This window comes from Fukomys damarensis, unplaced genomic scaffold (genome assembly GCF_012274545.1).
Source record: "Fukomys damarensis isolate Sample0158 unplaced genomic scaffold, DMR_v1.0_HiC HiC_scaffold_12, whole genome shotgun sequence".
Classification (NCBI taxonomy): Eukaryota; Metazoa; Chordata; class Mammalia; order Rodentia; family Bathyergidae; genus Fukomys; species Fukomys damarensis.
In genome coordinates, this window is record NW_022900924.1 from 40884506 (window position 1) to 40899957 (window position 15452).

At 35.0% G+C, this 15452-nt stretch overlaps 1 protein-coding gene across 5 annotated transcripts in view; it reads left to right on the forward strand.

Moving 5' to 3' along the window:
* Positions 1–15452, forward strand: part of Fxr1 (FMR1 autosomal homolog 1) — a 63765-nt gene that overhangs the window by 31106 nt on the left and 17207 nt on the right. For all 5 annotated transcript variants that reach the window (XM_010616233.1, XM_010616234.1, XM_010616235.1 and 2 more), the window contains 6 exons: positions 7311–7382; positions 7794–7942; positions 8156–8249; positions 8856–8972; positions 10163–10333; positions 12019–12097. In XM_010616233.1, coding sequence (XP_010614535.1) covers positions 7368–7382; positions 7794–7942; positions 8156–8249; positions 8856–8972; positions 10163–10333; positions 12019–12097 — 625 coding nt within the window. In that variant the 5' untranslated portion in view covers positions 7311–7367. The remainder of the gene's footprint in view (positions 1–7310; positions 7383–7793; positions 7943–8155; positions 8250–8855; positions 8973–10162; positions 10334–12018; positions 12098–15452) is intronic.

Here is a 15452-nt window from a genome sequence, read left to right on the forward strand (position 1 = left end):
TTTTTTTTTTTTTTTTTTTAGTGTTTGAAAAAAAAATTTTTTTTTTGATACTGGGGATTGAACTCTAGACCTTTGCTTGGCAGGCAGCAGAACCACTGAGCTAAATCTCCAGCCTTACTGTTTGAAAATTTAAGGAAAAAGTTTAAGTTTAATACCCATGGATTGTATACGTGTGTGTGTGTGTTTGCTTTTTGTCACCCTTTGTTATCTGAATGACCTGGACCATTTAGAAATTCTGATTATTTTTAAAATTTTTTATTTTATGCAACTGTATTTTTAAAAATTTTGTTAATGTACAGGCCTTGGCACAGTTTAAAAACAAGCTACATAAACAGATCTTTCCTGTATCCAGGAAAGTGGAATGTCAGAAGTCAACAAAATGATAAATTCAAAGTGCTAAAAGAGAAGGCACTTCACAAAATCTGTTCACTAAAACAGTAGTTTAGTGTCTGGACATCAGATAGATCACAAACTCGTTCATTATCTAAATTAAGTTATAGTCATCCTCAGGGTAGGAGAAATTACTAAGAGCAGAAACACTAGTTGGGAGGCTGAAGTAGGAAAACCACAATTTCAAGGCCAACCTGGGCGACTAGTGAGACTGTGTCTCAAAATAAAAACAGGTCTGGTGATGGATGTGGCACAGAGGTAGAGCACCCCGGGTACTCTGGGCTGTTTCAAGGACTGCAGAAATTTCCACTCCACCAAGTGATTTCACATTAATTTTCCTTTTACTGTAGAAGTATGCCTTGTTTAGAAGTAATGTGCTATACATAGACACATGTTAGTATTGTAAGCCTAACATTTTAAGCTGGTATGTATGTAGTTTATTCATTTATTTATTTTGGAAACCAGTCAGTCTGTATTTAGGCTGGCCTGGAACTCCCTTTGTAGTCTGGGTTGGCCTTGAATTTGTGATCCTCCTATCTCAATCTCCAGAGTGCGGAGATTATAGGTGTACACCGCCATAGTAGGCTGATAAGTAATTTTATAAAGTTTTCCCAAGTTTTTTTCTGGGCTTTGGTGTATTTGAAATTTTAGAAAATTGTTTCTGGACTGCAAGGTGTTTGGTCTAGTATCAATAGTTGAATTAAGCTGGTTGGGGTGATGCACACCTATATAATCTCAGGTACTTAGGAGGATGAAGTAGGAGGATTTTAAGTCAGGACAGCTTGGGCAGTTTAGTCAGACTGTCTCAAATAAAAAGAGCTCAGGATATAGGTTTAATGGTGAGGTATTTGCCTTGCAGAAATAGGTGCCTTGGTTCAGTCCTCAGAACTGTTCCCCCCATTGAAAAATTGGTAGATTGTTGTTTTGTTTCATACACCCTTTCATATGAAGCTTTGTGGCAGATTGTCAGCAGGTTGTAAACCTATATATTTCCATTAAGAAAAACATTTCAAATGATGTCATCTTGAGAGCAGTTGGATAAAGAAGGGAATAAAAATCAATTTAAGATAGGATTCTTCCTTCCCTGAACTTTGTATTTTTTTATTTCTTACTATTTAGGAAGTGCTCACGTGAGAGGTGAGCATGTTCTTCTCTCTTTTGAGGGGAAGAGCTAGTTTTTGGAACTTAATAAAGTTAAGATGAAACTCACTTGTCAAAGTATCAGCCATAATATGAATGAGATAATACTATTGTGTAGGTAGAGAAATCACATTTGTGAACTCCATATGTTAAGCTAGCTTTTCTAATGTGCATTTTCTATTTCTTGTAAATTACTCTATTAGAAAATAAAAGGCAGACACATGGGAACATACTCAGTAAAAGTATCTGATGTTGGAAAATTATAAGTGTTCAGTTTTTTGATGCTGTTTGGAAATTTTTTTTTTAGAAAAAACACAGTGAGTGTCTGTGGTGTTCATACATATTCGGCTGTTACTTGAACGGCACAGTAGAATTCTTTATAGAACACTTGGCTTGTGTGCTTGAATTTAGATACCATTTTTTTTGGTACTGGGGATCAAACTCAGGCCCTTGCGCTTGCAAGGCAGGAGGTGAACCCACTAAGCTAAATCCCTGGCCCTAGAGACCATTTTTTTAGACTTTATTTTTAAATTTGTTTGGGTTTTTTTTGAGACAGGGTCTTGCTGTGCAGTTCAAGCTGGCCTTGAGTTCTCTGTGTCTCCCAGAGGCCTCTTTAATAGCCGTCCTCCTCTCTCAGATTCCTGAGTGCTGGGATTATAATTATGCCACCATATCTGGCCTAGAGACCATTTTTTAACAGGATTTGACTTGAGATCATTTGCTGGAAAGAATCTTGAAATAGACTGTTGGAATTAGGTTCTTCTATTATAACCTTCACCATGAAACATGGTAGTGCAGTATTTAATTTGAATACTATTGTGTTTTTGGGATTTCCACTATCATTTCTTAGTCTTTCCTGCATTTTTGAATTCTTTAGATTTGAAGAGACCTCATACCGTTAGAGAAATGAGGGCAATTGCTTTGCATGTGAATTGTTTTCATGGTTTAGTTTGGAATTTCTTTTCCAGTGACATTCATAAATGGATTCCACAATCAACATTTTAGACATAGTATATATACTAGGGTGCAGTTTTCAATTCTGGGTCATTAAAGAGATTTTAAAAATTAAAGTGTGAGGGCCTGGGGATTTGGCTCAGTGTTCCGCCGGGTGCCTCGCAAGTACAAGGGCCCGAGTTTGATCCCCAGTACCAAAAAAAAAGAAAAAAAAAATTAAAGTGTGACATGTATTTAAATTTTGTCAATTTGAGTCAGCCTAATTCATAGTGTTTTGATTTAGCCTCAGGAACTTAGATTTAGTTGTCTTAATTAGCTTAGTTTTATCTTTCGGTAGTGAAGTTATTAATGAAGCTTACAGAAATACAGAGATAAGTATCAGGTATAAAATTGATTCCTTTTTTTGGGGGGGGGTGCTGGGAATTTAACTCAGTCTTGAATATGCTAGGTAGGTATTCTCCCACTGAGCTCTCCAGCCCCGTGAATCTCTGGCTTTAATATTCATTGAGAAATGAAACCTTCAGACAGTTGAAAATAGTTCATTCTGTGTCTCTCCTTTTTTTTTTTTTTTTTTTTTTAATGAACAAGCTACATAGGAATCAAGATTCCCTGAAGGCTCTTTTGTTTTGATAAAATAAAATAAAAGGAGTTTAGGTGGTTTCAGAACTTGTCTTTAGCAAATCAAGATCAACGTAGCCACCCATTGAAATAGTAGTGAACTTAACTTCAATTTCATTAACAAGATTTTAACAGTTATAAATTCAAATTTTATTTCATATTTTCTTGGTGTTGGTACATAAACCTAAAATAGGTACAGCTCTCCAAATATAGCCATTTACCAGCTGTCATATATGATCATAGAATATACACAGCTTAATAAATACTGATAATCACATTTAAATGTGTGTCTAAAAAGATCTGTTCTGGTTCATATCAAAAGTAGGGAATTAGAATTCAATACTTGAAAAATTTTGGAACTCTAGGTAGGTTCTAATTTTATTAAAAGTATATAGCCATCTTTGTTATACTTAGGTCTATTTTTGTTGTTGTTTCTTTCATCAAACTCGGGACCTAGCACTTGTGAGGCAGGCAGCGGAACCACTGAGCTAAATCTCAGGCCCTGATGTATTTTTGTATTTAACCAATTGGATTGACTAATCCATTGGAAATTTTGGATTTCTTCTTCTTGCATGTTTTTTTTTTTTTCTCCTAGTTAGCTTTGTAGACTGCCTGTAGTGTTTTTCCACTTAGGAAGTAAATTTTGATGCATAGATATAGTAAAAAATGAAAACATACTGTATATGTCCTTTTAGGTTCTTAGGAAGATTTTACATGATGAAGTTCCAACTGTTCGAATTGAGCGATGAAGTGGATGAGAATGTCTTTGTTCTTAGACATAAAGGATATTGTCATCTTAACGACTTTATAGTGTGAAATAATACTGCTTTGTAATTTCAAATTCATCAGGATCTAGAGTGCTGCTCTCTCAATCTCTGATTTCTCTAATAATCAGTGAGTGGCCTTTCACTGTAAATTTTCTTCTCTTTGTAATTGTAAGTAGAAAATAACAGATTCCAAATTCTTTACTCTTCAGAAATAGCCAAAAGCAGCCAACAAAGATGTCTTCAGTATTTTTTGTACTTTTTTGAAAGAAATGCAATACTTCAGGTTGTTTATGCAGTACAAAAATTGTAGGATGATGCAGTAATAATTATTCATTCTATTGTGATATCTTTCTAGGTGATGCCATCATTGTTTTGTTTTAATTTAGTCATTTTAAAAAGTGAGATGGGGTTGGGGATTTAGCTCAGTGGTTCCACCGCCTGCCTTGCAAGTGCAAGGGCCCGAGTTCGATCCCCAGTACCACAAAAACAAAACAAAAAACCCCCAAAAAAGTGAGTTGTAGCTCAGTAGGTAAGTAGTATAGCTGAGAATAATTGATGAATGTCACTGAATTAGCAAATATTTCAAGGTACAGGAGAAATAAGATCACTGTGTTATAACTTAATTTATTATAGAATTGGAAAGAAAAAATGGATTTTATTTGAAATTTTTCTTTAGAAGATTTCCAAGAAGGAGTTAAATGGAGAAATACTGAACAGTTGGTTGGGCTCATAAACGAAATTCACATGTTGATAGTGAATCAACTGGATTGGTATAGTGGCCTTCATGGTTTTTTTTTTTTTCATTGCTTTCCCCCTAGTCATGTTGTACAGTAAATTTTATTCTTACATTTTTTTCTTAAACATTTACTGTTCCAGTATTCCCACCATTTCAAGATGCCTAGCTTTCAGATGATCTTTTGTGATAATTTTTTTTATATGGCACCTTGCTGTGTTAGACTAATGGTCACAGGTAATCCTCCTGCCTCATTCTTCTGAGGTTGTAGAACAATAGATACATTCTACTATACCTTGCTTCATATGATCTTAATAGAAGCTTTAGCCTTTCCATAACTGTTTGCATGTATTTTGCCACATCACTGTTGACTTCCGTGGGTAGATATTCTTGCCTCTCTCTGCACAGGAGTTTTAGTTTTTGATTAGTTTTTCTTTATGGAGACACACACAAGTTAAGGGGGGAAAGATTTATTTAGCTCACAGTTTGTAGAGGTTTCATTTCATAGCTGGCTGGCTCCAAGGCTGGGTGGCATGGCAGAGAGGCATCACAGAGGAAGAACAGTTCAAGGCAGGTAGAAGGAAGACAGCAAAACAGCAAAGTAGGGAGGAAGCAGTCAACAAGCCACAAGAGACAATAGTTCCTTATATTTTACCCAGGCTTTCCACGCCTCCGACCAGTAGCACTCATATTTAGAGTGGGGTGTCAATCTTAGTATAACACCAGGAATCAGTCCCAGCATCACATATTTAATCCTAGCATCATACATTCTAGAACCAGCCACCTCCCAAAAACTTCCCTGTGATGGCACATGAAGCTTTAGAAGGACAGCTAGTTACAAGCTGCAGCAGTAAGCAGGATTTTGGGGGGCACTTCATTGTTTCTTTGGTATATTTTCAGTACACAGAAGGCATCAACCCCTTCTGTCTGTGTTTTGAGAATATGTTAAACTGCTGAGCTGTGTGATACCTGCCTGTAATTCCAACTACTTGGGAGGCTCTGAGGCGGGAAGGTCAAAAGGTTGAGGCCAGTGAGGGCAGAGAGACTATCTCAGTTCAACTTTTGAAGAGGTTAAGGATATAACTTAGTGGGAGAGAACCTCTAGGTTCCAATCATATTACCTCAGAAACAAACAAAAAATAAGTCACTGTGTCATGATCACTTTGCTGGCTCCCAGAAAAAACTTTTCTGGTCCTTTATGATACTTCCTAAACTGAAACTTCACATATTTAAAGAAATTAAGATGCAGTTTTTTATGGATAGAAGTTTTGTAAGAAACTTGTGTTGACCATGGTGATAAATTTGCATAGTCCCCACTACTTTGGAGGCTGAGGTGTAGATAGAGCATTTGAACCCAAGAATTTGAGACCAGCCTGGGCGACAGCAAAACCCTATCTCAACAAAAAAAAAACTTCTGTGTAAGATACTTGGGTGCACTGCTAGATGGACTACATATTTGTGTAATTTTTTGTTGTAAAGCTAAGCAATTACAGTAAATTTGATTTAGGGTGTTTAGCAATGGATCTAAATGTCCTATTCTTACAGTAATTGTAATGTTGGGTCTGTTGTTGTCTAAAAACTCTTAGTGTGGTGATGCACACCTGTAATCCTAGCTACTCAAGAGGATGAGGCAGAAGGATTGAAAGTTGGAGGCTAGCCTGAGTACCTTAGTAAGAGCTTGCCTCAAAATAAAAATAAGATGGCTGAGAATGTAGCTCATGGTAGAGTATTTGCCTAACTTGAGCAAGGTCTGAGGATCAGTCCTAGCACCAAAGGAAAAACAGAACAGAAGGCTGGGGATTTAGCTTAGTGGTTCCAGCGCCTGCCTTGCAAGTGCAAGGACCCGAGTTCGATCCCCAGTACCAAAAAAAAAAGAACCCACCAAAAAAACCAGAAAAAAAAGCAATTCCTAATTTTGATGGTGTTGACAGAGACTGAAGGACCTATTTTACATATTATGGAGGGGAAAACTGCCTTGTGAGAACCTTTTCTTTAAAATAATATTTATATTTCATAAGCCCTCATCAATTTGGAATTAGATTTTCTGTATGTTGGGGGTGGGGATAACGGGCTTGAAGCCCTTTTTTATTTTTGTTTTTGAGACAGGGATTCCCTAAATTTCCCAGGCTAGTCTCCAATTTTCAGTCTGTCTGCCTAGACCTCCCAGAGTGCTGAGATTGCAGATGTGTACCACCATGCATGCCTACCTGGAATTAGATTTTTAAGAAGCCAGATTACCTCATAAATGGTTAGTCACATTTTAAAGTTTGTACCACTGTCTTAAATGTTACTTAGGAACACCAATTTTTTTCTTTGTTTCACTCCTTGCCTCTCTTCTGGCCTCTTCTCCCCTTCTCTGGGGATTGAATTCAGGCCTTTGCAGCTACATCTCCAGGATCTTTCTAATTTTTATTCATATTTAATTATTTGTGGTACTGGGAATTGAACCCTGATCCTTCACGCTGAGCTACATTCTAGCCCTTTATTTTTTGTTTAGTTGCCCAGACTGGGCTCAAACTTGGATTCTCCTGCCTCAGCTTCTCAGAGTGCTGGGATTGCAGGTGTGCACCACCATGCTTGGCTCTTAATTAATACACCAATTTTCATAGTAATATTTTATTGTTGAATTCAAGATTTATAATAAGACATTGACTATTTTGAAATCTTTTGGGATGAAGGGATAAAGACATTTTTTCCCCCCTTCTCAGGTATATTCAAGAGCAAATGACCAGGAACCGTGTGGATGGTGGTTGGCTAAAGTTCGGATGATGAAAGGAGAAGTAAGTGATCTTGATACTTGCATTCTAAGAAAACGCAGCGCTTGGTTCCAATAAATGTTATTCTGACTCCCAGCTTTGTTCCAAAAAGCCTCCTCAGAAATAGTTGATCACACTTTTCCAAAATTCACTAGATGACTGTATTCCGTTTGTGTTCTGTACTGGCAATTATCAAAGCTACTCTCTGGAGGTATACTTCAAGCATGTAAAGACCACCATGATACATGCTTGTAAGAACTTGAAATTTATTCTAGGCAAATTTCATCATTGATAGAAACTAAGCTCTGCTTAGTGTTTGTGCTGTAAGGGGAGGATGTACCTGTTAATTTAAGCTCAGCAAAAGAATTAGACTGTCATTTAAAGTTTATTATTTTTGTTTAGGTGGGATTTTTAAAGTATTTTGATGTCTTTTAGTTTTATGTCATTGAATATGCTGCTTGCGATGCCACTTACAATGAAATAGTCACATTTGAACGACTTCGACCTGTCAATCAAAATAAAACTGTCAAAAAAAATACCTTCTTTAAATGCACAGTGGATGTTCCTGAGGATTTGAGAGAGGCGTGAGTAATTTTGTTCACTGTTGAATTGCTTTGTGAATTAGTATTTTTTTTGTGCTATAAAACCTTTCCCTCGACCAGTCAATACTTCTAATAGAAAATATTTTAATAAGTGAAGATTTTATTGGGAGATGTCAAAAGGAAATACTGATTTTTGCATTAACTCCTAAATTTAGTGTATTGTTGAGGTCTTACATTGAATTAATTTCTGTTTAGGTGTGCTAATGAAAATGCACATAAAGATTTTAAGAAAGCAGTAGGAGCATGCAGAATATTTTATCATCCAGAAACCACGCAGCTAATGATACTGGTAAGATAACACCATAGTTTAAGGTAGCTAATTAATGGCTTTTATGTAGATTTTATTGTTAGATGTTTCAAAAGATAAAAGTTTAAGCTAAACTTTGTATTAATATAGGAGAAAATTTTATAGCAATGTTAGTTTCTTTTTGATAATTTCTAGAATAATGAGAAACATGAAACACTTAATATGACATCTTTTTTTAAAAAAAAACATTAATTTATGAATGAGACAGGGTCTCCCTGTGTAGTTCAGGCTGACCTTGAACTAATTTTGTAGCCTAGGCTGGCCTCAATCTCATGGTGATCCTCCTGCGTCAGCCTCTTGAGTGATGGGATTATAGGTGTGCACACCACACCCAGCCAATATGACATTCTTAATATTAAATTCTTAATGTGTGAGTAGCCTGGATTTCCCACCACCAAATTTACTGTGATAAGGAAATATAAAAAATAGAAGAATTCAGAAAGGAATTAAAATTATGTAGGAAGGAGGGATTGTTAGGTGAAAGAAAAGTGCAGTGATGGGACTTAAACGAAGGCTTTGTGTAGAACAGTGTTTGTGTTATTCTGAAGAATGATTAAACTTTTTCGTGATTAACTTGTTTGTTTATAGTCTGCTAGTGAAGCAACTGTGAAGAGAGTAAATATTTTAAGTGACATGCATTTGCGAAGTATTCGTACGAAGTTGATGCTAATGTCCAGAAATGAAGAGGCCACTAAGCATTTAGAAGTAAGTGGGTTTACTTAACAGAAGTTTTGTGTATATGTGTGTCCCATTTAATTTCAGTGGTATACTCCTCCCTGCCCGAAACTACTTGAGCCTTAGATAATGGCAACCAGGGTCCTGTTTTGTGGCTAGTGTCAAAGTCCTTAGAATAATTACTTTTGTTGGAACATAGCTTTTCTTTTGCTAAGTAAATACCTCTCGACTTTTTCATTAGGACTTAGGTGATAGATTCCAAAGAGCTTAGAACTTTAGAATGTGTTGCTAATTCTTTACTCTGTGTTTAACATTTTTTTACTGTCATTTGTCAGTTATAACACTTTCCAAGTAACTTAAGTTTATTATAAAAACTTTTAAAGCCTGTCATTGCATCTCTGTCTGTCTTGAGTTTTGTTTTCTCCTGTTTTTGATTGCTGTTCTATTACGATACTTTACATTCCCTTGCTCTCACACTTCCCAGCCCAGTGCAAGTGTATATACACACACACACACAAATTTATCCTTGAGATAAATTTATGAATGCCCTCATTAATTTAAAAGTTCCAAACAAGGGATATGTAAATGCATTTTGAGACAAATATCTCTTAACATTGTTTTAGGATTACTGTTTCTGTGATTATAGTTAGACTGAGGAAAGCATTTTTCATTTCATGGCACTAGATATTTTCTTTATTTAAGAGACCTCGCTGTTTTTCTTATACAGTACTTTTTCAAAAAAGTTATAAAGTATGCATGGAATAAAATTTACTATTTTTATTTCTTAAATGAACAGTTGAATACTGTTGTTTACATTCTTAATCTCCAGAATTTTTCATATTTTAAAATTGAACCTGGCCCGTATAAAAAAAAAGCTTTGAACTTCTTCATCTTCCAGCCCCAAGGTGTCATGTATTACTTTATTTTTTTTTATAAATTTGATTACTGTAGATACTTTATATATAAGTGGAATCTTCTATATTAGTCATTTTTTTTACTTTTTCACATAACATAATAATGGCCTCAGAATTACATCATGTGTCAGAATTTTCCTACTTTTTAAGGAGGAAATTTGTGAGTATGTGTGTGTGTGTACATACATGGATGGACATTTGGATTGTTTGTGCCTCTTGACTATGGTGAATAATGCTATTATGAACATAAGTGCACAAAAAGTATTGTTTTTTTGATATCATAATCTAAGTTCCTTCTTGTACTAGTGCACAAAACAACTTGCAGCAGCTTTTCATGAGGAATTTGTCGTGAGAGAAGATTTAATGGGATTGGCAATAGGAACACATGGTAGTAATATACAGCAAGCTAGAAAGGTTCCTGGAGTTACTGCCATTGAGCTAGATGAAGATACTGGAACATTTAGAATCTATGGAGAGGTAAGTTGCTGCTTTGGCTAAATACACAGTAGTAACAATCTATTTTTTCATTCTATTTTATCTGGAACTTCATTTATCAGTGAAACACTTTTGAGATAGAATCTCCTTGTTTAATCAGTCAGCCTGGTGATGTTACTTTAAAAAATGGACTGAAGTTGGTTTTATTTGGGAGGAGTGGAACATTTACAGGTTAATAAACACTATTTTCAGAAGTTCCTTAACTGTGTCTCAGTTTAAATACTCCTGCCCCATCCCCAGCCGTTCTATTTTTTCTTTTCTGTTTTATGCAATTTCTCATTTTTTTACAGTATTGGAAGATCAAATGCAGGACCATGTGTAGGCTAAGCAGGTCCTTTATCACTAGCACTGAGCTACATTGCTATCCTAGCTGTTCAGATGTTTTCTATATGTCAGGCATTGGCAATAGTAAATCACAAAGAAGTTTTTACGTAATTTGAATTTGGCTAATACTTTGTCATTAATGAATTGTGAAATTTGGAGAGATATTGAATGAATAAATTATTTTTAAAATATATATAATTCAGACTTTGCATTGAGACCTTTCAAATTAGAATACTTGTGAAGTTTTTATTATTTCTTTTTAAATGATGGAATTTTAAGTTTTAACATTTCAAATTTGATTCATAGAGTAATCCTGATTAGAGGCTTCAGTAGGGGATAGGCTTTAGGCCATACTGCTTTTGTTAGAATCCTGTCTTTATTAATTAGAGTAGGCTTGGACAAGTTACATAAACTTCCTGGCATAAAGGTCCACATTTTACAATGATGATGGTGATGTTTGCCTTACAGTTTATGAGTATTAAATCCATTTTTCCTTGTTTTGGTGCTGGGGTTTGAACTCTCAGGGCCTTGTGTATGCTGAGCAAGCTCTTTATTACTGTTATTACTGAGTTATACCCCTAGTCCTGAGTATGTCTTTTAAAGTACTTATTTCATATGGCTCATGTATAGTAAGCACACAATTTGAACTATGTTTTTGTTTGTTTGGTTTTTGGTTTCTCTTTGAGCTTTGGTTTTTAAGAACAAACCTTAAAAGAGAAAATAACTGTTATTCAAAATCTTTAAATTCTATTTTTGGGGGATGTACATTTTCACCAAATACATTGTAAGAATTAGTCTGCAAAAACAGCTTTTAAAATAATGTCTGATGAGAATAAATTAAAAAGCATTGGGGTGGGGGTTGTAGTTCAGTGGCACCATGCCTGCCTAGCAAGCACAATTGTGGTCCTGAGTTCAGTCTCTGGCACTGAGAGAAAGAAAAAAATTAAAAAGCAGTGCAATTTACGATTTTTGCACCTGGAAATACATTTTATAGGGGTATGGACCAGTAGAGTGTATTTAAGATTGGGTTAAAGTTTGGCTATTCAGTAGCTACATAACATAAGCAGTGTAAACCATTATTAATTGGCAATTTATGAGAGCCTTAATGATAACTAACGTTATTTGGTTTTAGTAGTTCTCACAGGGCCTTGTCTTGTCTCGTCTTTTCTTTTCCCTCTAAGTATGATGAATTAGTTAACCTGAGGTGGCACTTCAGTGGGTTGAAAAGAATCTTTCAGTGTACTGTACTATGCTTTAGAATTTGCTCTTTTTTCATATTTTTCTTTTGGATTATGTGTTGCTCTGGGATTATAACTAAACCTTGTTTATTTTTGTCCATCTAGAGTGCTGACGCTGTAAAAAAGGCTAGAGGTTTTTTGGAATTTGTGGAGGATTTTATTCAGGTTCCTAGGAATCTTGTCGGTAGGTAATTCTTTACTAAATATTAAATGTTACTTAGGTACATATACTCACTTAATTGAAAATGAATCTTGTAGGCTGATGCCTTGTTCTACTTTTAATGTAGAATATTTAGGTTACAAATAATGTTTTTTAGTGAAAACATGTTTTGACTTTTACTTTGTTGTATTGTTAAAAAGAGAAGGTATTTTCCTCTGTACAGGGCGACTCCTTATTGTAATAGTTTGTCATTTCAGTTTTTCTTAAGTCTTAACCGTGGAGCTTTTTGCTATTTTCCTTTTATTGTCTTATTGTTTATATGTCCACAGAAATTGTGACAGTACTTCTTGATGAGGTGTTTGTGATAATTTTTTTCCTTTTGTTTAGTGCAGAAGAAAAAGTAACTGGACTAACAGTAGGGTAATAAGCTTCTACACAGTAGGCCCTGAATAAGTAATAATTGGTTTTTATACAGGCATAGAAGAAGGTAAGATGTCATGGGCAGGAGAAAAGAATGATGATGTCGATACATGAGGGGAGGTTTCATTATTGTTTAGCATCATTAATGAATACCATTGTACCCATGGATTAAAACATTGTGTGTTTAATCTATGGTTAAATGAGCATTTTAGCTTGAGGTGAGTTAATTTTATGGCTGTTATTAATGTGCCTATACTCATTTAACCATAGCTGGGTCTGTGCTGTGTTTTTAAGTGGTATTTGAGGCAAATGATTATCTTAGATAATTATAATATTGTAAAGTTTGCTTAGGAGGGGAATACGTTTTTGTTCCTTTTTGTCTCATTTTCATTAACTTTCTGAGTAAGGAAATTGTTTCAGCCCTTTGGGTTTCAATAATGTATAATGTATAATGAGGGCAGTTTAGCCTTTAGGAAGTAATTTCCTAGCAATAGTGGTTTCATTAGTCATATCTAGTAAAACAAATAGAACATTTAAAACATTTCATTCTTAAAAAATGATTGTATGCTTAAAAAAATGGTTTACCACACAAGAATATTTTTCTTGGAATTCATCTATTGATAGTTGAAGCTCTTAAAAAAGAGCTGTTCAGTTCTGCCTAGACATTTGGGTAGCATGGCATTCTACTACTTGTATGTGTTCCATGCCAACAGTTCTTGTTGTGTCATTGTTCACAATAGACCTGCCAGAGAGATGACATGAGGTGTTAGAATTGAATAAAAACTTGAAGGATTTTGCATACTTTTAATAAACGTTAATACATAAAGTGTTATCAGATCACCTTTGGCAAAAAGCTGGTTTTGAAAAATGATATATTTTTGTTTCATTTAAATCATAGCCAAGTATTGACACCTATTTGGTATTAATGTGAATAGCAATAGAACATATAGGATGTAATTTAGCTGTACTAAGTTTCCCTCACTAAAAATGATTTGATGATGGATTATGAATAGGGATCAGATTTCTTTTTCAACTCAATAATTCTAAGATAGCCTTGGTCTTAGAGTTTATAGTATTGTTAATTATGAGTAAAAATCCTTGACACTTCAGGGATAAGGAAATTAGCTATATTTGTATTTCTCTGATACTGCTCTTTATTTACTTAGCAGTGCAATGATGTGAATCCATGTTATATGTCTTTTCTCCTTCCTCTTGTCTCGTGTTTGCCTTTGCTGAAATGGATTGTGTGCTCTGTAGGAAGTAATGCACTTTGATGAGACGACTCACACTTGGGTAGTATAGGAATTTCTATTGGTTTTCAAATATAATAATATTAAAATTTTCCCTCTAAAATGTTTTTGGATGAAGCAATCTTTTGAAAAATGGTACACATTCTTAGTCCAAGTGAAAGAGAAAAAGAGGAAGGAATAAAGGGAATGAGGACCACTTAGTGGGTAAGTTCCAGAGAGGATTCCTTTACACATTTAAGTTCTAGAATGCAACCATTCCCGTTCTTCCCAAATCAGAGGAAACTGTTCTGTGAAATAGATGTGAAGATGGATCAAAACCTTTCGTCGCCTAGAAACCTTCCTTAATCACCTCTTTACTCTGCCCCTTCAGCATTTATATTCAGTGCTCAATTTATACTACAGGTCTGCTTCAATTTGTCAATATGCTCTGGAATTTAAACTCTGGAAATGATCAGTTAAAATATTGACAGTCTCTGGTGGGACTAGATAAAACTTGCAGGTAGGTCCCTGCCAAGGACCCCAGAAAGGTGATGGAAGTTTACTCACCACTGGTATAGTTTCACAAAAAAGGAAGTGACAGATTCTGGGGGGAAAGGATTGCACTCTGTCAACCTGGGTTTTCCTTTTGGAAAAGATATTTGCTTATTTTTAGCAGGGTCAAGAATGAAGTTGCTGCTTGAGCATCACTGTGCTAACAATGAAGGTTGCTTTTGTGCTGCTGCTAGGGCTTCTCAGAGAAGATATACATCATGTGATTTCCCTGTCCTGTTCTTTTTTAAAACCTGTTCAGTTTCTGCTCTTTTTAAATTTAGGGTTATTAATAAGGAAGGAAGTTTGAGAGTAAGAATAAAAGAGTGAGGAAGTCCCATTATAGTGCATTTGTATATTGACCAGTTTACTGTTGTTACTGATCTTTTATTCATTTGTCAGTGGTAGTTTTTCTTTTAACCATGGTACAGGACATTTTAAATTAACTTTCAAACAACTTAGTTTAACGTTTTGTGAAAGTGATTTAGTAAAATTAATTTGGGATGTAGATTTGAAAACAGGGTGACTAAGACGATGGTGGCAAACCTCTGGTATGTATGCTGCGAGGGCTGTTGATATCATTGAGAACTCTAAAAGGTTTGCCACCACCAGTCTCATGGATACTCCTGTTCCACATAGTGAATATTACTAGAATATTGACTTCTGTTGCTGGGTGACAGTCCTCAGTGTTGCTTTGTTATTTTATGTGTTAATCTTTAGATAGTACATTTCTTTGGGAGTCTACCTGTTCCTCTTTGAGTTTCTCTGTTGATTGTTGAATGTTTAATAACTACCATTTGGCAGGCTTACAAGTCAAGTATGGAGAAGGTAAATAATTTGAATTTTATGTTATTTTATAGTATTTCATAATTAGACATGCATGCTGTATTTACTTGTATAAAGCTGTGAAATACTTTAAAACTTACTGGTATAAAATACGGTATCTGTTAAATGTAACCACATCTTAAGATATTCATTCTAAAATTGTCAGGTCATGTATCTTTTGGACAATTGCAAACTTGAAAACAAAGACCAGATTGATAATTTGTTACTTGTGTAAATGTAATAAATATTACATGATCAAATTGATATAGTTAATGCTTAATTTAGTTTTCTCTTTGCTTTGGTGTTATAAAATGAGTTAGGGTTTACAAATGTGAAAATAGGACATTTTTAAATGC